This window comes from Anolis sagrei, chromosome 2 (genome assembly GCF_037176765.1).
Source record: "Anolis sagrei isolate rAnoSag1 chromosome 2, rAnoSag1.mat, whole genome shotgun sequence".
NCBI classification, from domain to species: domain Eukaryota; kingdom Metazoa; phylum Chordata; class Lepidosauria; order Squamata; family Dactyloidae; genus Anolis; species Anolis sagrei.
Window position 1 is genome coordinate 63,639,383 of NC_090022.1, and position 25,134 is coordinate 63,664,516.

The window sequence follows — 25,134 nt, forward strand, 5'->3', positions numbered from 1 at the left end:
ACTTGTTTCTTCTATGTTCGACTGCACTCAGGATATCAGTCCTGAACTAAACATTATTTCCACAATGTCACTGGAACTACTAGCAGTTTTGTGCCATTCTCAAAAGTGCAAGACAGAGTATGGGATGATAGTGTAGACAAAACAAAATAACCATCTGCATAAAAATTTATTCAGATTAGAATAACATTTGCTCTAATCTCTGCCAATGGTGACTGGTTTCCCTGTGAATGTATCATACTGGAGCACATGATGCAGTAAACTAATATAGTTGGCAGCAATTGGAGGAAAACATGACACACAGTGATGATACAGTCTGGTATATGTTGCACAACAAAAGCTTCAGGGATTTAAATGCAGCTAGAGATACACATTGACTTTCAGTTCTTGGTGAAAGGGTAATATTAAGTTAATGCTAATACAAAATCTAGGAGAGCTTTCACAAATATTTGTCCCTTCATCTTTCAGTCCAGCACTTTATGAAAAATTGCTGCATTCATAGTGGAATTGGAAAGGGGGGGGGGGGAAGACTTTGGACTGGTTTTAGTGAAGCTTAGAAAGAGCTGTAATAACTCACATCCTTCCTGCCACACATGCACACACGCCATCTCAAGATAAATATGGCATCTGTCTATCCTATATATAGCAACAAGAGAGAAACAGCAGATTTGAAGGTCAAGAAAATGTGACACAGAAATAATAAATGGCCTGTGTGTTATATACTGATACTGTTGTATCTGTTGAAGGATTTAGTTCTAAAAAGGCTATGGCACAATAGCTTTAAAATATATGTTAACGAGCCCAAAGATCCTGTGTGTTTTTTCCTGCAAAATAACAATGCAAGCACCATTCTGAAATGTTCAGTCCTCTCATGACAGTGTTCAAATGTGTCTGAACTGGGGCACAGTAATTGTTGTTTGATAGGAGACAGGAAGGAAGGGGAGAATCCAAATATTCATTTTCATGCAAGCAGAACTCCTTTAGGGCAGAAACTGATATCCAAGAAAGGTTTCATTCTTGAAGAGGCAGTGGGAGATTTTTTTTTTCAATCTTGTTATTGCCATTCTTGGAGCACCTCCCTCCCTAAAAAAATGCCTGGAGACACTTTTTGGGGAGTGCAAAGGGAAGGCGGAATCAGTGAAAATCACATTGCCTCCAGTTTTCCATGGGACCATCCCAAAAGCAGAATGCCTCTCATGGGGAGTCTGGATCCAACCCATAGAAAGAAAGTAAATAATTGTTCTACCCTTACCATCAGTATGAATCTGCTTAAAGAATGACCCAGGTGCTGTTGTCTTGAAAGTTTTTATAGCAATACACCCAAAAGGAAAAATCATTGTATCTTTCGGGAGCTAATGGAATATATGTCATATACTTTGCTTTAAATGTGCTATGAGGTCACTCAGCATGGAACTATGAATCTGATCATCGCACCATACTTTCTAGCAAAGAAAAAAATAGATTGCCATTTTATATTTTAGTGAAGGTGCATAGTGGTTAAAAGTTCCTTCTCCAAACACTTTGACAGCTCCTAATACTGACTATACTGTACTATGTTCAGAGTAGACCCACTGAATCACGGGAACTTTGTAATTCAACACTTATGTAATTTTCACTGGTTTTATAAGTCCATTGTTATCTAATTTGATTGTATTTCTTTTTTGCTAATGGATTAAATATGTAATCTTGGTCTTCAAATGAAATAAAAAGAACATGTATCTCTGTCTTTATATGAAGGAAGCCACAGGGAGGAGGGAGCAAGCTTGTTTTCTGCTTCCTTGGAAACTAGGACATGGAACAATGGCTTCAAACTACAAGAGAGGAGATTCCATCCGAACAAGAGGAAGAACTTCCTGACTGTGAGAGCCGTTCAGCAGTAGAACTCTCTGCCCCAGAGTGTGGTGGAGGCTCCTTCTTTGGAAGCTTTTAAACAGAGGCTGGATGGCCATCTGTCAGGGGTGATTTGAATGCAATATTCCTGCTTCTTGGCAGAGAGTTGGACTGGATGGCCCATGAGGTCTCTTCCAACTCTTTGATTCTATGATTCTATGAATATATTTATGTATATCCATCTTAAGCTTAACTACATCCAACATTTGCATTATATGCAAATAGCTGTGAAGATACTTTACCTGTCTTCATTATTCCTTTTCAATAATATTTCATTGGTGTGTAAGCCAATATCAAGTAAGTTTAAGCTGTATTTCATTTACAGAGCATTATCTCACCAGAAGTGTATCTTATAGAAGCCTTGCTTCTGCATCACGGATTGCTAAGGCAACCATTCTTTAAGTGGAGAAGTACTATACTTTTTCAGCCTATTCATAGCTTCTTCTTAATGGCCTCTCAGAGTACTCTGCTCTCACTTGCTGTCGGCCACTGAATTCCATAAATGAATATACAACAGCTGAATGCGGCTCACTGAACATCACAGTTCAGAAGCTGCACCATGTCCAAAAGTTACCATGCTATTTAAGCCTCCGAATTTGGAGACAAAGAAAGTAGCAGGAAAATGCCTTTTGAAAGAGTGTGCTTTTATATTCAGGCTGATCGTGAGATGAAATGCAATGCACTTTACTTGTTTGTTTTCCAAGGGAAAGCAGGGAAAGATGGAGAGCATGTATGTTGACATTGTTTTGCCTTCCATTCACAAAAGTCTCCATTAGCATTTTCTTTGAACATGGTACAGTATATTCAGTATTAGGGGCTGTCAAAGTGTTTGGAGGAGTAGCTTTTTAACCACTATGCACCTTCACTAAAATATAAAATGGCAAAATATTTTTTTCCTTGCTAGAAAGTATGGTGTGTTGACCAGATCCAAAGTCCCATGATGAAAGTCCTCACAGCACATTTGGGAGGACTTGAAAACATGATGAAAATCCTTGTGCACATTGGAGTGGGAGGGTGGCTTTTTGAGTGGACGCAGAACATTAGAACTATGTAAGATTCAAACATGGAATGGCTCAGACAATGCTACTGGACAATGAGATCAACAGTGAAGACATTGGTTTCTATAAGTTTTAATAGTTTTTGTATGTATTTTATAATATTTGTTTTAAATGTTTTAATTGTATATGTAGATTGTTATGGCATCAAATTGCTGCCGGGCTGTAAGCCGCCTTGAGTTGCCTTTGGGCTGAGAAAGGCAGGTCAGAAATATGGTAAATAAATAATAAATAAATTCCCATGGAAGGAACATGAAGTGGGACCATGTATGTAGAACCCCCACCTCACCCACATGCATACATATCTGCAACAGTGTTCAAAAAGTGGTGTTACATCATCATATAGAGTCGTGCCAGGGATATTTCTGATTCAGTTTGCAAAATGTTAAGACAGAATCTGTCCTTCATAGCTAAAGAGATGTGCAGCTCTTGCCTATACAAATGGCAAGAAAGAAAAACAAAAGACTATCTTTATAAGCGTAATTTTTCTAATCCACTTTGAATCCCTCCCCAGTCCCTAATAATTGTTAACAAATTACTAGCCTTAACTAGAAAGAAAGTTCCAATGATGTGAGGTTGTTAAGGAAAAGGTCTCTGGGGGCAGTGGGAGGGGGAATCACGTCTTCTGCTTGTTTAGTGATTAGCCTTCCCCCTTGCTTCTTTTTCCTCAAAAACAATTTAAGTCATTCACATTTGCTTCTTGTTTCCATCACATTCATAGATATAAATATAAATACAAAATATAGCCCACAGCCAGACAAGGGTGGAACAAATGAATATGCCATAAATATGTCTTTGTAATAAATTCGTTTCCATTTAGATACAGCTAGCAATTGCCTTTATATGGTTGTCTAAGGAACAATTTGCATAAAGCAATCCAGAGCAGATGCCAAGCAGGGAAGAGGATTCACTACTGAGATGAAAGTGTTCATATTAAACTTTAGTGCAGACCCCCACAATTTAGCCCTGATGACAACTCATTTTCTTGGTTATTTATGCCCCAAAACATTGCTAATGAATCTCTTCACATACAGAAGTTGCCAAAGCTTTAATAATAATAATTTAGTTGGAAAGGGGAAAATATAATGTGTCACATTTAACTACAACAAATGAAAAATGCACTCAAATTATTCCAAAATGCACTCAAATTATTCCAAAATCTAAATAACATTGCACTGGAGAAAACAGTGCTCTATGGGCCAAATTTTGGAAACGATGCACACAGAATAACATGAGGAAACGATGTGCCATGTTTTGTTTCTCTAATAAACTGTTTGGGAAGGAGTGTCCTCATTTTTATTTTTATTTTTTTGTTTTTCTTCCTTGTGTTTTAAAAAGCCTCCTTTATAGAATGTGCAAGCATTATGAAAACCGTTTTTCCAGTGAGGGAGAATGGTTAGCTCTAAAGTCTTTGACATGTGCCAACCCTTGTTGTAGTGCATGATATATATGTCAAAAGTCTAAGCATACTGTGTGTAGCTGTTAAATCTATAATTTCTGTGGATTCTAAAGAATCTATGGCATAGATGTGTACAATCTCATATGACATAGTTAATTAGATTTGTTTAGATAGAGCTACTAAATTGAAGGGGGGTGTCTGTACTTTAACTTTCCCACTCTCAGTTCCAAATACCAAAGCAGAACATTAAAATATAAAATATTTAATGGTAATAATGAGAGAAAATGATATGGATTGCTACTACAATGAGCGTGCTACTGTAAATTTGAAGTAAGCCAGTCAGAAAGTTTTCTTATAACTGTCTTGTCAGATTCTGGGGTAAACAGTTCAACAGATGCCTTAGGTGGTGACTATTTTCATTCTCTTGTGTTCTTGTCTCAGTAACTGGTCGGTGAATATCCACTAGTCATATATATATATATATATATATATATATATATATATATATATATATATACATACATACATATACATATATACACACATATATATACACATATACATATACATATATATATATATATATATATATATATATATATATATATATGACTAGTGGAATAAGACAACAAGAGTCAATATGCTACACTTGATTGGACAGACCTGGTATATATATATACCGTATATATGCCGTAGAAGAGCAGGCAAGTCCTTGAACCAGTTAAATTTATAGAAATTTTATGGACATACATAAATGTATGCTCATCACAGAACCATTAGTTTAGTTCTGATCTCAGATCCTGAATAGATTTATTAAAATCGGACTAGTGGAATAAGACAACAAGAGTCAATACACTACACTTGATTGGACAGACTGGTCAGATTCTAACATTTCAAGGCTTAATAGTGTTGTTTTATTCCACTAGTCAGATTTTAATAAATCTATTCAGGATCTGAGATCAGAACCAAACTGATGGTTCAGTGATGAGCCTACATTTATGTATGTCAGTAAAATTTCTATAAATTTAACTGGTTCAAGGACTTGCCTGCTCTTCTATGGCACTCCTCACAGTATATTTCAAGCCAAGCCACTTCAACCTGTTTGGGTTTGAGCAGATATTCTGTGTTTGATACCCATTCTTTTCATGATAATTTGAAGTTATGTTGAATAGATTTCAGGGCATCCTGTTCAGGAATGTTCCTCAGTACAGGCTAAGGTCTTTGGCATCACATCAGTGTCCAATGTATGGCACTGAAGTTTTGTCAGTTATGTGTAAACCACTTTGAGTCGCCCTAGGGGTGAGAAAAGCAGTATAGAAATACTGTAAATAAATAAATAAATAAATTTGTACAAAAAGGCTTTAGAGAACTTTCTACATGGCTTCTCAAAATTGCAGGTGACATACTGGATATATCTGGCTGCTAGAATATCCATCACTGCTAAGAATTTTGTTCCAAAAACCTAAATTAGATGTGAAGGTTTTTTACCAGAGAATTTTTGGTTTCTGCTTTTCCATGCACCGTAAAATTACAGGCACAAATAGCACTCCAGCAGTCCAGGTGATAAGGCCTTTATTGATGAGGTTCTTCTGTGAAATTCCACCAGACATATTTTGACATCTTGATGACAGTCAAGTTCATTATTGACTGATTCTTAATTTGACTGATCACTGTCTTTGTATTAAATACAGCAGAGTACCCACAGGGACGTTTCTATATTTTTACCCATAATCTTTTTAAATACATGCAGATTTCCCACATTAGTTAGCCTTCCACATTTGTGCTTTTATCTCTGCAGTGGATGAAGTATTTACTAGCTCCTTCTTAGTATTGCTCCTATATTTTTAATAAAGTATTTGCTTATCTTTTGCTTCAGAGCTGCTGGTGTGATAAATAAGAGCTCAGTATGTGTCACTGACACTGTGCATCTTGACAGCAACTTGTTGATCTTACTTGGTGCTACTACCTATTTTAATAATAACCACTGAATTATCATAATTATGAGTCACTGAAGATAAGGACTCACTTTGAGTATAGACAACAAACAAATGGTTTTTGTGAAATGCAAAGTAGTTCAGTGCGGTTTGTATTATATTACTAAATGTTATTTTCTTTATAAGAAAGAGCAGTCCAAGATTCTTAACTCAGTAAATTAAAGTTTTCTTACCTGAGAATTTTTTTTGTTTTGGTTAATCCATTCACCATTGGTCAAATTATAGACACAAATAGCACTCCTATGTTTGGGCATTGGACTATGACTATCTAGACTAGGATTCAAATTCCCACTCACCATGGAAACCTACATGCAGGTCACACTCTCTGAACCTCAGAGGAAGGCAGAGGCAAAGACTTTCTGTACAAATCTTGCCCAAAAACATCCTGTGTCAGAATGAATCAATTCATGATATATAATGCATCCCTTTGTCTATTTCAGTCCTGTTGACACATGCTACATTTCTCTTGTTCTGATGTAAAAACACTTCTTTTCAAAGTGTAAGTGCTTTATGGTGATGTATTTAAAGAAATTCAGTTTACTATGCGGCTTTTGGGAACCATGTTTTTAAAAAAACATGTAGTTTGACACCCAAATTTGGTGAAATAAGGGCTGAGGAGAGAATAGAACAAGGTTGGTGGGTGATCACCTAGGTCACCTGATTGTTCCTGCCAAAGAAGAGGTAGTTACCTTGTTTATATTACTGGTGTTGTCTTTTTGGGGTATAGATTTGGTGTTCTACACATTTGCAGTTTTGCATTACACACACACACACACACACACACACATCAAGAATGACAGGAAAACAGAGAAGGCTTCTAAATTGAGTAAATGTGTACATGTGTGATAGGAATCCAGAAGAAAAACCCCACAGCTACTGAGGCTCTGTGATCACATTAACTGATATGGCAATCTCATGTACATGCCAAATACACCTTCCTGCACTTTATGTAGCTACGTAATAGCTTTCCAAACTGATTTCATTTTGTATTAATACAGCTGCATGTAGTAGTAAAGCGGCCAAACCAGTGCAGGCTTGCAATGCAGTGGAGCTGGGATGCAGTTTTTCTTAGATTCAGCCTTAAGGTCTCCATAAGCCAGTAATGGGTTTAAAGCAGTTAACAACAATTACTCCCCTATATTAGAACAAAGAATCAAGATAGAACTAGATGCAACTCTTTCACGGGCTTTTGAATTGAAATGGGAATTAAAATGGGAGATGTGGGCTTTCCTCATGTGTAGGCTTACCAGGTGAAATGAAGGCTCATGGCACATCTCCCTTTAATAGTTGGTAGAAGTTCAGTAGGTATTGTTTGTGTGGTCATTAAAGGAACATGAGTCCTGTACCTCATTTTACCTGGTAGTTTTAGATACAAATACTGATATAAACCTTATTCCAAAAGGTTTATATGCTGAGCATGAAAAGTTGAAGATTGTTTCTGTATCATATTCAGTTGAACATGGTCAAGAGTTCTCACAATTAGGAATTCTTGCAAGGCTGTGTTATCAGCCATGGAAACTCTATTTGTTCCAGTTGAATACCATTCCAGTATGCTCTTTATACTCTTATATTCTACATGTAGACATGTAGTTACTTCTAGTTATATCATGACATTGTGGGCATGGGAGGTCTCTGTTTGATTCTGTTTTCACTTACCCAATCAGTGTGGCACGCGAGTACATGAATGTCACATATAGCTACAAATTAATTTATATTCACTTTCTCGATCAGTAATGGTTCACCGAAAGAAACTAGTGTTATGCTATAGAACAGGCTGTTAGGAATTGTGGAAGTTGAAATCCAAAACATCTGGAGGGCCTAAGTTTGCCCATGTCTGTTATCATACATGGATGAAAGATCACCATACTGGGAACATGCAAAGCAGACTTACATTGCTTGATCCTTTTGCTGCTGCAGCAGTTATTTTTGAAAGGCGAAGAGCACTGGTTTGTGTTGCCCTGTTGCCTCTGTGACCATCCCTTGTTGTGACTTATTTTATTTTTGTTTTAGAGTCAAAGCAATGTCGGGGGGGGGGGGAGATAATGTGGGCTTTTAGGATGCTTTTTTAGTTTTCTTTCTGCAAGCTTCTTATCATCTGTTGCCAGTTCCTGAACAGGTAGCCACTTCAAAGGATTGCAGGCCACGGAGGGAGTGTGAATACGCATGATAAACGAAATCCAGTCTTGAATTGAACTGTTTGGTAATTCATACACAAACAAAGCCAATTACAGCAGTGAAAAGAATAATGATCAGAAAACCTGCTTTGCTAGTTTCCAGCCTTTGAAGTTCACCTGTGTGAGGATGGATCAGAAAATGTTAGACTGATGCCCTTGTCAAAGGCAAACCTTGAGTCCTGTGGTTTCTATCCATGCAACCTGGAGTCAAAGGAGATGGCCACCACTGCCCTTTGAGTTGATGGAGTTCAGATTGCAGAGCAGATGCTGAGATCAAGGTCAGGTTCCTTAGCGATGCTCATACTCTCAGGCAATCTGAAGAGATTTGTCGTGGGAACTGATCTTAACCAAAGTCCCTTTGGTTTTAATTGGTTTACAATCCAAATTGTGGGCAAGCTTTGTGGGTTGCAACCTGTGCAATATTTTGGTGACAGCTTCCACTGACATAGCCTTCTTCCTGTTGTAATGGGTGCTTCTGATCCACACTACCTCTTTCCCCAACACTATGGGGATATAAGTTCTGCAGCAATGTGGAAGCCATTTTGGGTGATTGAGGTGGCATGGAGTAAGCTTTTTTTTTTTTTTTTTTTTTGCATAAGCTTTTCTGCAAAGAGAATGTGGTAACCAATTTTAACAAGGGTATTCCCAGTTTCCATATGAAGTCAACATATCCACACATATATAAGGTATTTTATCATGAGTCCCTTAAATCTTGTAAGGACCATATTTTGATCTCCACAAAAACTCTTCATTAGTCTCTGGTCATTTCACACATACTCAAATAAATTTGGATTTGAGCCACTTGATGCCAGCCAGTGCTTGTATCTCTAGCACTGTCTGCACACATACACACAAATAGTCCTTTAATATTCACTCATTACCAATTTTAAGCCTTTAGTTTTAGACCCTCCAAACATAAGTTGAGTGTAACTTGGATTCTCTCCTTCCCCCTTTGAATATTCACTTCTAACCAGTGGGAATATGTGGGAAGGAAGTTACTGCTGAACTTAATTCTTTTTTTAAAATGCAGAATTATGCTGTAGCCTCCCTTTTAAAAGATAAAGAGGCCCAAATGGCTTGAGGTTTCAAAGGACCATAAATGAAAGCTGCTTTTATCATTCCTTGTTTCACCCAAAGGATTTAAATAGAAAATGCTTCTAATTTTAAACTTCCTTTTTCTCCAAAGCATCTCTTGGCTAATTGCTTTCTGCGGTCCCTTCAGAATAAAAAATGGTTTGCGTTTCCACTGTAACTAAATGAGGACTAGCTGCTGTTTTGCACTGCTGTTAATTAGCCTGGCTCAGGAAAAAAAAATCCATCCTCTTCTGAGGAGAGTGCCTGGGCATGGCTTGTTACAAATGCATTATATCCCAGTAAGCCAATGAGAGGCTGCCATCGGGCCTCCATTTTAGATTTTATCAATGTGTTCTTGTTGCCATAGCGACCAGCATCAAACCTATCTGGGGGAGGTTTTCTCCCGCTGGCTTTTATGGCTGGGAGCATGCCCCACTGTGCACCATGTGGTTCAAACGATTAGTGGGTTTTCCCCCCTTCACAGAGACCTCACTGGCAAAGTGTGCTGGGATTAAGATAACCGTAATTTATTTTCTGAGTGGGAAGGGTCCACACACACACACTTAGGCTTGTCACTCCCCACCTCCTTCCACTCCCAGCCATGAGGCATTTCTCATAGGTGCTGGCAGACAATGGAGCAGATGTGATTCACACCAGAGGAGCTGCTGCCTTTAAAAGAAAAGGAAAAGAAAGTTGAATTCAGCTGAGTTGCAGAACTGAGGCGTTTCCATATGACACATCTTAAGTCTTCTGGGGTCCTAGAGCTTTTTGGACTCAGCTGACTGGAATATTTGGCTTATAATTTTCCTGATGATTTGTGAACATAATAGGAGTGGATTCCAAGGGTGGGAGCTGGAAGAACCCCGACTGGAATATATCCTAATTATTATTGTTGTCAGATAGATTCTGGGATGACCTGAAAGGGCAATATTTTTATTCTCTTTTTTTTATGGGTGTGTACACAAATAACCCTCACGGGTTATGTGTTGTGGACTCTGAGAAGATTAGCTGAAGCCAAGAGAAAGGGGCTCCCGTAGTAAATGAATTTGTAGCCTTTGTGCCACTGCCTCTTTGTATTAAATTAGTGCACTGTAGCTATGCAGGTGCCGTGCCATGTGGATAAAGAGCTTGCATACATTGGTAGCAACAAGAAAACACACTGCTGCCTGCTTAGAAAAGGGGAGGGGTGCCGCATGTAATACTATTTGGTATTCCTTTTTTCCTGCTGTAAAAAGTAGGATATTCTGTTAAAGATTGCGAACAAGGCTCTACTTGCTGCAAATTGAACTGTTTTAAAATGCTGAAGTTAAAGGCCTTCTGCTTGGATTATTGGCAGTTTCTGTGTCTCCAGCCTCTGCATGGTTTCTATAAAAGGTAAGGACAGATTAAATGTAAAATGTTTCTCAAAACTGAGAGGTTGCTGGCTGCAGCATTCACTCGCTGTAAGGCACATTTGCATGGAGAGGAAAGGGGTGTGGTGGGGACATGAAGGCAGATTTATTGCAAAGGTTGGAAAGCTGTTTCTCGGGCTTTTTTTCTTTCTTTTAACCAGAGTAATCGCTGCTATTTCTTTGCCTGAATATAGTTGATGCTGTGTTGTTGATACAATTTATTTTAAGTGAAAATAAACAGAAATAATCTATCTCATAGGTAACATGTGTATCAGCATTTCTGCAAAAAAAAACTACATGATGCATGGATATACTGCTGTGCAATGGATATTTATGCCTTCAATTCTTCTATATTATTGCTACAAGTACAAAGTTTTAATAAAACTGTTTGTTTCATATGGTGCTGAATCAATTGCACACAGCAGCAACCCTGACAGAAAGCTGAAATGATAAATGGTGAGGGAAAGTTAAAAGTAATAGAATTGGGTGTAGGGTACATTGTTCTTGTTAAATAAGTAATTTAATATGACATGTATAATGCACTTTCCCTGCTCTTTCACCTAATCTGCAGAGATCTTACTATTTGCAACGTTTTCATAATAAAAAACATAGTTCAATATTCTCATCAATACTCAAAAGCTGTTTTACTTTTCCACAAAATCCTGCCTTCCATTGAAAGTGCTGTGTTTTTCCCTTACATAGAGAGCTTTGTAGGAATTCTAACTGTAGTTTTATTTATTGTCGAGGGATAGTCCTCTTCCAGGCATTTTCTGTGAATTATGCTATTTTAATGATCATCTTTGAGTAGACAGAAATAGCTCTGAGTCTTATGTCCCTTTGATTGTAGCAGAGTGAGAAAAAGTATTTGAATGCCTTTTGAAGTGAGGTTTCCAAACATTGCCACACTGTGGTGCAGAAGGTTTGACATCACTTTTAATTAGGATATGTGCCTCACTCTTTTATTTACTGTGTCAGCTAGATACGTTTCCGCATCAATTTTTTAGGTACCCCCCTTTATGGTAGAAACAGCTTAACTGAAAGATAATTTTTCTCTTTCCTGGATAACACCTGCCTAATTAGCATCATCTCATATGAACTAGGATGAATTTTAAACAATTTCCTCATGTTCTGCACATAAAAGATTTTCTTATTCAATCCTCTTGTGTTTAGAATTTACTCTGCAATTGAAAGAAGCCGGATTTACATACAAAATGAGGAGTGTATATGCAATAAATAAATAGACTTTAAACTCTTTGTAAAATATTTAAAACAGTGTGCAAGAAAGTTGTGTGAAGGTTAAATGACACAGAATGCACAATGAGTTTTAAAATACCTTGTCAAGTTTTTAGACCTAGGCATTTTCACATTTTCATTATAGTTTCTAAATTCTGATTTGAATATTTTGTGGAATGTGCCTGAATATTAAAGATATTGAGGGTAGCGAGAGGGCATGTATATGTAAGAGCAAGAAAGAGTATTGATAGAATATCACATGCCCTAGAATAGAAATTTGGGTAGCAGTTGATTTGCATGCTGTTGTTTAAAGGTATTTGACAGTGACATTAGGGACCTTGTCACATAGCCACCGCTGCGGACGCTCCTCTTCAGGGCGAGGCATGGGCTTCCCATGTTACCAGATCCATGCCAGCTCCATGAGGGGAAGCCACACTCATTACGCACATTCCTCATATCCCTCCATGTGAAGCAAGATGAGGGCGCTATGCCTCGCTTTGAAGAGGAGCGCTGCCACTGGCTGCCACCAGCTGTGTAACGAGGTCCTAAGACTTTGCTAATTTGACATACTAAAAGTTTGAAAAAGAAAAAAAATGCTACAGAGGTTCTCAAGATAAATTGAATTTACAACCCACAAAAAAGTAACAGAAGATGAACATGACAGTTCTCATGATGTTCTTTCCAGTGTCATGAATCCACACCTTGAATCTAACTTCAATGGGAAAGAATTTGAGAAAGCTTGGTGTGAGCAGTGGTTGGATTGTTGGATTAGGAACTGTGAGGTAAACATTCTGTTACTGATTGAAACATGAAACTCAATAGCTGATTTTAGGTCAATATCTCTCTCATATACTGACCTACTTTGAAGGGCTTTGTGAGGATAAAGTGGGGATTCCTTCAATAACCTCTGCTTTGTTGATGTATTCCAAAAAGAGAAACAAAACCCAGAGCAAGCTGACATAAATGAGACTGGCAAACATGATCATAGACATTGAGCTTGCTTCTCTTCATCCCAGGCCACATGCTCTTGGGATAGGCATTAAGGACCTCTTCACACAATCCCTACCACTGTACTGTTTCAGTGGCAATTGCTGGTGAAACAGCAGGCGCACAGGATGCCTTGTGGTGATGTGTGCCCTCCTTCATTCTTCCATCACATGGTGCATTGGCCCCAACAGACGGAGGAAAGGGCTCTGTCGAAACTACCCAAAACATACTTACCTTTCTGTAACACTTCCTCAACAATTGGAGGGTAAATGGGGTGTGGCCTGCCAAGCGTCATGTGATGGCACTCAGCAGGAACCGTCTCCAAAGTGCTGCAAAGGGGCAAAAAGCCCCAATGTGATAAGGTAGCAGGTATAATATGATTTATTTATTTATTGCATTTCTGTGCTGCTTTTCTCCCAGAATATGTCCAAAGCCAGCTTGAAAATATCTCTTTCGTTGGCATATTGTAGCCGAAAAAAATGTCACTTAATATTTTTATCCATTTGATAGTATATATGGTTATTTAATCTATGAGACTAAATTGCAGAGCCATGTGACATTGCTATAGCAATGTCACATGGCTCTGCAATTCAGTCTAATAAAAAATGGGGGGGAAATCAGGTTATGTGAAAGGTGACTCGGTAATTTTTGTTTTAATTTTTTATTTTTAGCAGCTTTTATATTGTGCATTATACAGCTAATTCAAGTGATAAATGTTACTGTATTAAAAATAAAAATAAAAATAAAGCAAAATGTGATAAAAATAAATTATCACAAATGGAAAATGTTCATTCAATGTTCATTCAAGGACATGGGCTTCTTTGAAGTTTGAAGGTGACATTAGACTTTGCCTAAGAATTTGGTTGACTGTGTTGTCGAAGGCTTTCATGGTTGAAATCACTGGGTTGCTGTGAGCCATACAGCCCGGAAAACTCACAGCAACCCAATTTGGTTGAAATTCCCTTTCCATCTCAAATTGTACTCCTCCATCTATAATACAGCCTTAATAAATATTGAAATTGCTGCTGTCGTGTAAAAAAAAGAATATGGCACAGAAGTGTGGAGGTTCGTGATGTAATTATACTGTAATAATCCCTATAGCAAGCATTCTGCCATATTGTCATTGCCACATGGATTTCTCACAATACAAAGAAAGTTTTTTTTTCTCTCAGCATGGTGGCTGCAACATTCACTCTGTCATGAAGACTTTTTGAGATTGACATGTACTTCATAGCCTGTATTCTATAAATAAAAGACTATTCATATCTTTTGCAAAAATTAGTAATGCTAACACAAAGGCCTGAGTTGGTTGGTTTAACAAACTGAGTATTGAATGTCCTCCATCTTTCCATTTTGTGTTCACTTTGGCACAAAGAATCTGACATTGTGTCACTGGAGAATTTTGGCTTAATGTAGGTTAATAGACCAGAAAATAAACCAAGATTGGAGGTGAAATTATAACTTAATTTTTCCTTGTGTGGTAAACAAGAGGAAAGGTCAACTCAAATCACTGTGAGATAATGGCCTAGAAGACTGTAGTCTTGGAGAAATTTTGGTGCATTTTCACAAATGGTTTGTTTACATTTATGTGAAATCCACCGTATCAGAAATTGTGATAATAGCTGGCTGGTAGTAATAGCTGTAGTAGTGGATAGTTTGTGTCCTTGTAATCCCTTAGCCTATCTGATTGTACTCCTGGGTGTGTTAATAGCCTCAGACAAGAAAAAAATACAGCAGTTTTGAAGAAAAGTGACATTTTGAGCACAGTATATTTTGTGCAAATTACCAAAACCTTGAGATTTCATGCTGGACATGAGCTCTCACAAGGGATGCCAGGGGAGATCTTTAAAAGGTTCCTGTCCCTTGCTATGCAAAGATGGCAACTGTAAGATTTCTTCACATCTCCAGCCAAGATTATGGCTTTCCCTCGCCCCATACTTGTTCACAACTTCATAAAGCATGGTTGAGGAAACAACAAAAATTGTCCAAACAGGTTATTTGATCACATAGAAAGTCTAGTAACTTATGTTGCATAGAACTGTAAGACTTGTGTTGCTTTTCTTATGTACCTTGTCTACCTTCACTGTATTTGAACAATGGAGGTACTTAGAGTTGATTTAGATGCAGTTTGAAAGGAAGACGCAGATGTTATAGATCATATGTGTCACAGTCATCTGTTTTTGTTTTTGCTTTGCATTTGGTGTCAATGACTGATTATAGTGTTACAAGATTAGCTGTCTTTAATTAGGTCAGTTGGTGGTAATTCTAAAACAATAGATTTGGGATACAGTTACATTGCATTTTCCATACTAGAGATTTGCTAAATATTCAGCATGATTTGGGTAATGTTCATTTCTATGGCAAAAAATTAAGAGTAGAATGTTTTATGCTCTTTTTGGTAATATTTGTACATACAGGGAAATTCAGGCACTTCTCAATCTTTGTTTTGAACAAAAATGATTATTGCAAAACAGTTAGGCTTCCTGTTTATCATGGTCCATCACTGAAGCAGTTGAAAAACAAATTAAAGTATGCATCTATTGGGTTTTGAGATGGCACAAACATGTGCTTACAACACCGGGGACATGAATCTGGAGGTAAATATTTAGTATTAAAGAAACACAGCTTTTTATACTAATGTGAATCAAAAATCCTCTGAAGATCATGTAAGATCAGTATCTGATGATCACCTGGAAGGAATAATTAGTAATATGTACCAGATTAAAACTGTAGGATAGCAGACTATCTGTCCTGGTATACTTACAGTACTGTTACGGCATAGATATAGTTGGGGGGATCTTTGCTGGCACTGTATGAAAATGAAGCCAGAAGGGAGTAAATACATTACAGTGCAGTTGTACCATGGAAGCATGAGACAAAGCTGAAGGATTTGTAAGCCTATACTAACCCCATGTCCTCCTCTTTCATTGGGAATGATTAGCAAACCCAACTGCAATACAGGTTTGTCCTGACCATTGCTGAGACTTGCTAGACTTTTTGTTTTCTGGGGTTTCTTTTTGCACATCCCATATTGTATATTAGAGAACTTGAGATATTAATATAGAGGAAAGCTGTTTTAAAAGGTGGTCACATGGTAGACAGTGTAGGGAGAAAGAATGAAATTTACAGTAAGCATCATTTCAGAATGGCCCCGCTAAACCCAGGTTTGATATTTGGGCTCTTTATTTATTTATTTATTCAATTTATATGCCACCTTTCCTCTTAAACTGAGATGGGGATGCCTCACAACAAGTTAAAACCTAACAATAAATAATAAAATACAATTTAAAATTACATTAAAACCACTTGGGGGGGGGGGGGTAAACCATATAAAACAATCAAAAGCATAACAAAGGAATGTTTTAACATGCAATGTATTTATAGTATTTGAGACAAAATTTCTCCATACTTGTAATCACACACTCCTAACATTCAAGTAAATGCAAATGAGTTCAGTGGGGCGACATATTTAGGATTGTTTCCAGAGAGATTACTGTCAACTTGATCACTATCTGTATTGGTTCAAAATAAGTTCCACTGCTCGGAGTGTCTATGGAGAGAATAGCGGTGTTATACATATAAATCAAGGGTGGGGGAAAATAAGCAGAGACTGGCTCTGAACTTGTATGCAGAGTTCATGCCATAGTTGTTAGGAACAAATGGTTTGCTTTCACTTGACAGTGACTTCATCCAGAGCAAGCCTGTGAGTCATAGTGCCTGCAGTACAGCTCTCTGAGGAAGCAAGCTCTAGATAAATTTGGTGCAAGTACAAAGCAGTGAGAATATATATTCTCTCTTCGAGCATATGTTGTATTTTCATAGGATTTTTATTAGTGTCCCCAATATGTTCTGCAGGTATTCTGTTTTTTAATAAAATGACGGGAGACAGCCAACCGAAACAAACTTCCAAATAGCATGTACACGACATATGCATAAATAATGTGAAAGCTTTCAGGATTCCATGCAAAACAGTAAATGTAGTTCTTACTATTTGTGACCCTGTACTTAGTTCTCAGGTTATGAAAGCAGCAAAATGCCAATGTCCATCTTATGATGAAATGTATATTGAGAACCTTAATTCTTAACATTTAGATAGTTATCTAAAGTTAGGAATAACAAATGCTTACTCTGAATTATCTGAAAAAATGAAAATAGTTGGCAATAGTTGGTAATTTAGCATGGCTTGTGAAATTAAAATATGAGCAAGTGTATGGCTGTCCAAGTAGTCTAAGAACTTGGGTTTCTAGTGTTTCTCCTTGTAATAACTTTTTTTAAAGATAGTTTTGCACCATGCATTCCTGTACATATTGATCTCCAAGATTTAACATAAATCGAAATTTCAGACAATTTTCTATATAACTAAATAGCAGCCAAGTGGTACAAACTGAGTGCTGATTTCTTTAAAGTTTGCAAAATGTAAGCCTTGAAAAATATAAAGAATGGGTTCAAGAGATATATATAATATTAAACAGAAAGCTCTGTAATGGAAAATATGTGTGTGTTACTAAGTGCATAGACACTGGCCCATTCCAGACAGTAAGTTCACACAAATTTAAACAAAGATATGACTTAACTAATAATGAACTCCAAAACAGGTGCTTCATTAAAAGTGCTGGTTGATGCAGTCAGGTGGCTGATGTAATTTCACGGGAGGCAGCCTGAAGCCAACAGTACTCAACAGGTCTCTTGTGAGAAAGACTAATCCTTTATATAAACAAAGATCAGAATGTGTCTTCTTCACATTGAAGAAGATATGTCAGTTGTCAATGCTAGGAAATATATAAAACAAGCTAAGAAGAGATAGAAGTGAGGCAACGGAGCATGATACGTATGCTTCTTCCAATATATTCCAATGAACTCCTAGTAACACCAAAGACTTTTATTTCTAATCACCAGGTGGCAGGCCCGTAGCCAGGATTTTGATTTGGGGGGGGCTGAGTTTGATTCGGGGGGGGGGGGGGCTGAGTTTGATTCAAGGGGGGGCTGAGGATCTACCCTAGCAAACCTTTTGTATCGTTATCCCAATAGCCCCATGCATATGGGATATATTGAGCATGGTGATCAGATCATGACATGAATAAACATAACAGTTTTAATAATGTACCAGTAAGGCCTTCTCACGGACCACCCTGAGAATTTCAGGGAGGCTGAAGCCCCTCAAGCCCCCTCTCCCCTGGCTACATGCCTGCCAGGTGGGATTAGACAGTACATCCCAAAATGTAAGAAATCATTTGCCAGTGTGTGTGTACCATTTCAGAACTAATAAAGATGACCACTAAATAAACACAGCTTTTATTTCTAGGATATACATTCAACAGAGATCAAGCGAGGGAAAGAGGAATGTTAGCACTAAAACAAAATGCTACTAGTGGTTTATATCACTGGTATATGTTGATGAAGCACTTTAGTATAATAACTATACTGTATAATAATAAGGGTTAAGTGGAAACTGGTGAAAATAAGTGCCTCCAATGTTGTATGTGATAGAAAGTGACACATAGTTACTAGGAGGGGGAAGAATACAAGGGAGGGAGAGAAACATGTGCTAGAGCAGGAAAACCATGAATATGCAGATACAACCAAAATAAAAGACAGTATAGATCTCAACATTCTCAAGTAAATGAAATTGTGTTCCGGAGCAGCAGTTAGTGAAGAAGTAGAAAGTAGAAGTGAAGAAGTAGAAACAGTGTCTTTAGCTATATGTATATATGTGAATAGAAGAGCATTATACATACTGTAGGAAATGAAACTACAGTCTTTTGTGTGACAACCATTCTCAACCTTGAAGCATGGTGGAGTCTCCATCTCTGGAGGGTTTTCAGCAGAGGCTGGATGGCCATCTGTCATGAATGTTTGATTGTATTTTCCTGCATCTTAGGGGGATGGATGGCCCCTATGATCTATTCCAACTATAATTCTATGAAAAGTAAGTGGTAATCTACACCCATTTTCCCTTTCTTGTCACCTATCTGTCCTGTCAAGAGGTAACAATTTTATTGAATGAGAAATAACATAAATTTTCAAAATACTTGGGGAAATGAAAACAATATTCTGGTGCTTATCAATGATTCATTTATTCCAATATTTAGAGAGATTTCTGATACTATATGGACATGGTCTGGTGCAGAAAGTAGCCACACAACAGTGACTCCTCCTTGTGGTAGTGGGAGAAATTGACACTCAGATTAATAGACAAATGGATGGGCACAGTAAACGCCACAGATCAATGCCAAAACACTGTTGAAATGCATGCTGCACCACAATTATGGATTCAGTCTTGTTGTGAGGGTCACCATCTTGTGAATGACTGAGAATAGAGGATATTTGTGTACTGAGTGTCATCTAACTGCAATCCTTTGAAATTCTGTGCACCTCCCTTTCAAGGGGTAAGGGTTTGATTCATGGGCAGTTCGTGATTGCAGTGATAGAGCAATATTAAATAGGGGTCATCTTTTTTAAACATCCTGTATAATGAGATTTCCTTTATGCTTCTTATACACATAACCTGAAAGCAATTTTATACACCATATTTTAAATAATTTTGTTCATGAAACAAAGTTTGTATACACTGAACCATCAGAAAGCAGAGGTGTCACTATTTCAGCTATGCACATGGACAAACTTAGATTTTGTAGTATTTCAGATTTTCAAATTCTAGATAAAAGATGCTCAACTTGTACCATGACAAAAGGAATGCTGTAGCAGCTAGTTGCTTTTAAGGTCTTCAAGCCCATTGCACATTTTTTTTCCACCTTGTATACTATGCTTGGCCTACAGGTTCTAGTATCCTTCACAAAAGAATCATTCCATGTGATGCAATTTCACAAAAGAAGACTTATTCCTCAGGGTTCCATACTGTCCCCCATGTTGTTCAACATATACATGAAGCCGCTGGGAGAGATCATCCGGAGTTTCAGGGTACGGTGCCATCTTATACGCGGATGACGTCCAACTCTGTCACTCCTTTCCACCTGCTATTAAGGAGGCTGTTCAGGTCCTAAACCGGTGCTTGGCCGCTGTGATAATCTGGATGGGGCAAACAAATTGAAATTGAATCCAGACAAGACAGAGGTACTCCTGGTCAGTCGCAAGGCCGAACAGGGCATAGGGTTACAGCCTGTGTTAGATGGGGTTACACTCCCCCTGAAAACGCAGGTTCACAGCTTGGGTGTGATTGCTGATAGTGGAACCTTGTGCGCCAGCTGCGCCCGTACCTTGGGAAGTCTGACTTGGCCACGGTAGTACATGCTCTGGTTACATCCCGTATAGACTACTGCAGTGCGCTCTACGTGGGGTTGCCTTTGAAGACAGTCCGGAAGCTTCAATTAGTCCAACAAACAGCAGCCAGATTGCTAACAGGAGCGGCTCTCAGGGAGCATACAACTCCCCTGTTGCGTCAACTCCACTGGTTTCCGGTTTGCTACCGGGCCCAATTCAAAGTGCTGGTCTTGGCCTATAAAGCCCTAAATGGTTTTGGCCCAACTTACCTGTCCAAACGTATCTCCCCTTATGAACCATCAAGGACCTTGAGATTGTCTGGGGAGGCACTGCTTTCGGTCCCGCCTTCGTCTCACGTACGTTTGGCGGGGATGAAAGACAGGGCCTTCTCAGCGGTGCCCCCCCCCCCCCCCCCCCGGCTATGGAATGCCCTCCTTAGAGAGATTAGATCTGCTCCCTCCCTCCTCAAGTTTCGGAAGCAAGTCAAAACATGGCTGTTTGAGCAAGCGTTCTCAAACACAGAGTAACGGATATGGATAAATGATATAGGAATGGACGATTGATGATGGAACTGGACAATGCTTGACAATAATGAGATGCTAATGATGTTGTTTTTATTGTTGTTGTAGTTTATGTAATTGTAATGTTTTAAAATGTTCTATGATACTGTGTATGCTGTTTTGTTGGAAACCGCCTTGAGTCACCGATAGGCTGAGAAAGGCGGTTTACAAATACAGTAAATAAATAAATAAATAATCTTGAAAAACAATACTTTCCATAATGTCAAATTTTCACCAAAAAAAATCTAATAATTGCCTTTTCTTTCCCTGAAATTGCTTGCATTTAACTCATACATGTAGGCTTTAAGGAGATTAAATATCTAATTGATCATTCAGAGAAATATGAAGAAAGATACTAAAAACCTTTAATTCTTTCTGAACTTCAGTCACATCAGAGAAAATACAGGGATGATATTGGCAGGTATTGCAGCAATTGTTCAAGTAAGTACATTCTCAAACAATTGGTAAATAAAAACTAAGGGCATATGGGATGCCATAAGATTGTGCTATCACATTACAGCTTCTCTTCCCTATCCCAGATAGGAAATGTCTCTCTTTTGTCCAAAAGTATACTGTAAGATAATGTTTTGTTTTGAGATCCTTAGAAAAGTATCCAAATTCTACACATACTGTTTGATTAATTTAGAACCGTGCTTCCTTAAGTGGCGATATTGCCCCTGTGAGGGCACTGAAACAATCCGTGGGGGGAGGTGGGAGGGGGAGGACATGGAGAATGCAAGTTATAACAGATCAGTGGTCAAGTCCAATGACAGATCTTAACAAGCAATTATTGGCAGGTAAGCATGTTGTACATTGTTGGTAAGTCAAACATGTTTTAGCAGAAATATATTCATGTAATGACTTGTTTGCAATACGATACTATAAAAAGTTGACATGTATTTAATCTAATTTAGATTGTTTCTGAATTGTGTGCAGCCCAGTTCATAAAAGTGCAATGAGTTTTTAAAATTTTTAATTCATGCTGCTGACAAAAATAGAGCTGAACATTAATACACTGTTAAATAAAGGATGTAGATAGAAATATAGATTCATAAAAGAGTGCAAATTCATTACTGCATCTTTTTGTTTGCTCACTTAAAGAACATAGATTTCTAATGGGGTGCTAAGTAGTTTTTCTTCTGAAAAGAGAGTGGTTGGCAAATGAGTTTGGGAATCTCTGATATAGAAGATGTTTGCCTTTGACTTAGCATTTAATTACTTATAATAGTGATGGAAAACAGTTTCCCTGGTTCAACAGACCTTCTATGGAAAGTTCAACACAGAGTTTTAGAGGCAAAATTCCAAGATACATGCCTTTATCAAAACAACAATCAGGAAAGATACTCTAATGAGCTTTGGTTTCATTAGATAAAGTTATTCCTTGTTTTGTCCTTGAAGCTTTTGGCTCGTAACCTTTAACAAATAACAGAATCACTCTGCTTATCAAAGTTGTTGTGCATATTAATGATGAGTGATTTCAAAAAGAAATAAAACAAAGAGTTCCAAGAAGACACAATAGAGCATGGATAGCAATCATGCACCCCCCCCCCCAGTGGTTGTTGGACTACAATTCCCAGCATTCCTTATCATTTAGTTATGCCAGGTAGGGACTTGCAGTCCAATGACATCTAGAGGGACACATGATCCATAATGCTGCAGTAGGATAACACTTTTATTAGGACCAATAAATTGTTTTTGTTGTGTACCTTCAAGTTGTTTCCAAGTTATGGTGAACGTAAGGCTACTCCCTCTGTTGCATATTTTTATGGGACTAAGAATGTGTGGCTCACTCAAGGTCACCCAATGTGGCCAAGTGGGGAATCAAAACTTGATATCCAGAGTCATAGTTCAATGCTCAAATGGCTATACCATGTTCCATAACCCTTCCTCAGGATGGGTATTAAGCAACACAAGAGACGGATAGAAAATTCTTATTGAACGACTCCAAAGTGCAATTTGTAATCATATTAACAATAGAATAGAATACTGTATTGTCGAAGGCTTTCATGGCTGGAATCACTAGGTTCTTGTGGGTTTTTTCGGGCTATAGAGCCATGTTCTAGAGGCATTTCTCTAGAAACGCAGGCGAAACGTCAGGAGAAATGCCTCTAGAACATGGCTCTATAGCCCGAAAAAACCCACAAGAACCTAGAATAGAATACGTTTTGCAGTCCTATGAGGCAAAAGAAGCCCCTGGTGGCACAATGGGTTAAACCCTTTGCCAGCAGGACAGGTTGCAGGTTCGAATCTGGGGAGAGTGCAGATGAGCTCCCACTGTCAGCTCCAGCTCCCCATGCAGAGACATCAGAGAAGCCTCCCACAGGGATGGTAAAACATCAAAACATCTGGGCATCCACTGGGCAGTGTCCTTGCAAACAGCCAATTCTCTCAAGTCACTCCTGATATGAAAAAAATTATGAGGCAAGAAAGGATAAATAATTTTTAAATTGCAAAGGGATTAGAATTAGTGACAATGTATGAGAAGGAGAAACTCATATTTTTCCTGACAAATGAATTTTTTATCCCTCCCCCCCCCCCCCCCAAACACACATACATGCAATCTGGAAGGCTAAAAATCTCACAGCAGGAGATCTTTTTATTTTTAATGGGGAAACCCTTTCGCACTGAGAATGTGAATATTTGTCAAAATTTTATATATCCCTAGACAAGAATATTTAAGCCAACTACCTATTTTTTTTATTGCTTGCATGCTGGAAAAAGAAACTGATTTTGTGAAAATAATTCTTTTTTTGTAATGAAGATTCAAACCTCAGAGTAAATTCATTATTTTGTAAAATGTATAAATAATAAAATGAAATATAATAATAATAACTTTATTTTTGTACTCCGCTTCCATCTCCCCGGAGGGACTTGGGGTGGCTAACATGGACAGGCCCGATCAAACATAGTTAAAATAATACATTAAAATACATAAACAACAGCATAAAAAGAATAAAACAACAACATTATAACAGCATATAAGAACAACCATCAAACCAACAACCAATGAACCTCCAATAATAGTCAATTTCTGAGTATGGGTGGGGTAGACTCGTGCAAATCTATTGTAAGAATAGGGCTGATGGATAAAATGCATAAGTCAAATGGCAACATTAGGGATAGAGGGCAATATAATCAACAGGAAAAGCCAAAAGGTTACAATGCCTCGTCTTCATACTGGATATGAAAAATAGAGAGCAAGATGGTAAGTGCTTGAGTACATTCAGGAGAAGTTCCAGTGGGCTGTAATTTATTAAAATATTTTAATCAGGCTGAAAATAGAAACTTCTCTTCCATTACTCACACAATTATATGAAGGCAGGTTTGTAATGAGTGGGGAAAGAGTGCAGTGTGCCTCCTCACATGGCGCTTAGACCCTGCAGGGAGATGGGAGTTTTCATTTCCTTATAGATATTTTTGCTTTGGAGCAAAGCAAAGTCTCCATCAACCCATTGTATAGGATGGCCAGACAAGTTTCAGACATTGCCTGTTTAACTCCCAGGAGCTGAAAGGAGCATACTACATCTCTGTTTAGTAACAAATTTCTTTAGTGATCCAAAGAAAACTCAGAGTATATTTTGTACTTAGTTGAATGCAGATATGATGTGGCGGTCGTGAAATAGTCCTTTATTATCTCTGTAAGATCACTATGCAGTAGATTTTCTCCCTGAGATAATTGGCATCAAAGGTGATAGTTATCTTCTGGAAAACAGCTCTTTTTGGGTACATTTGATCCAGCATGATGAGACTTAATATAACATCTGTAAAATGGAGACATTATGCCAGCATGTATTGCAGAAATGGCCTGAAATTATTTTTAAAAAACCAATTATCCTTTTTCAGTTAGGAGTAAGGGCTCTTAAGATGTTTGTGCAGGATTTTCCTAATCCTGTACAATGTTTGTTCAGGATTTTTTTTAAAAAAATGAATAGGAGTTGTTAATAGATAAATATACTTTCTAACATGTGAATTTTTAAATTGCAAAGGGATTAGAATTAGTGACAATGTAGGAGAAGGAGACAGAGTAAAGATTAATCACCTGAATAAATTACAGGACCTAAAATGATTATATTATTATCAATAATAATTGGTCAAACATTTCTTTGTGTGATCATTGACAATATAGAAATCAACTTTTGGACTTACGCAGGCTATATAGCAC

The 25,134-nt window shown here is 37.8% G+C and overlaps 1 protein-coding gene across 14 annotated transcripts in view; it reads left to right on the plus strand.

Annotated features, from left to right (window-relative positions):
- IQSEC1 (IQ motif and Sec7 domain ArfGEF 1) overlaps nt 1–25,134 on the plus strand; it is a 403,878-nt gene that overhangs the window by 196,786 nt on the left and 181,958 nt on the right. Inside the window, exon 1 of one of the 14 annotated variants that reach the window (XM_060765985.2) lies at nt 10,835–10,957. The exons of the other annotated variants lie outside the window; for them this stretch is intronic. Coding sequence (XP_060621968.2) covers nt 10,881–10,957 — 77 coding nt within the window. The 5' untranslated portion in view covers nt 10,835–10,880. Of the gene's footprint in view, nt 1–10,834; nt 10,958–25,134 lie in introns of those variants that run through there. 14 annotated transcript variants of the gene reach the window in all.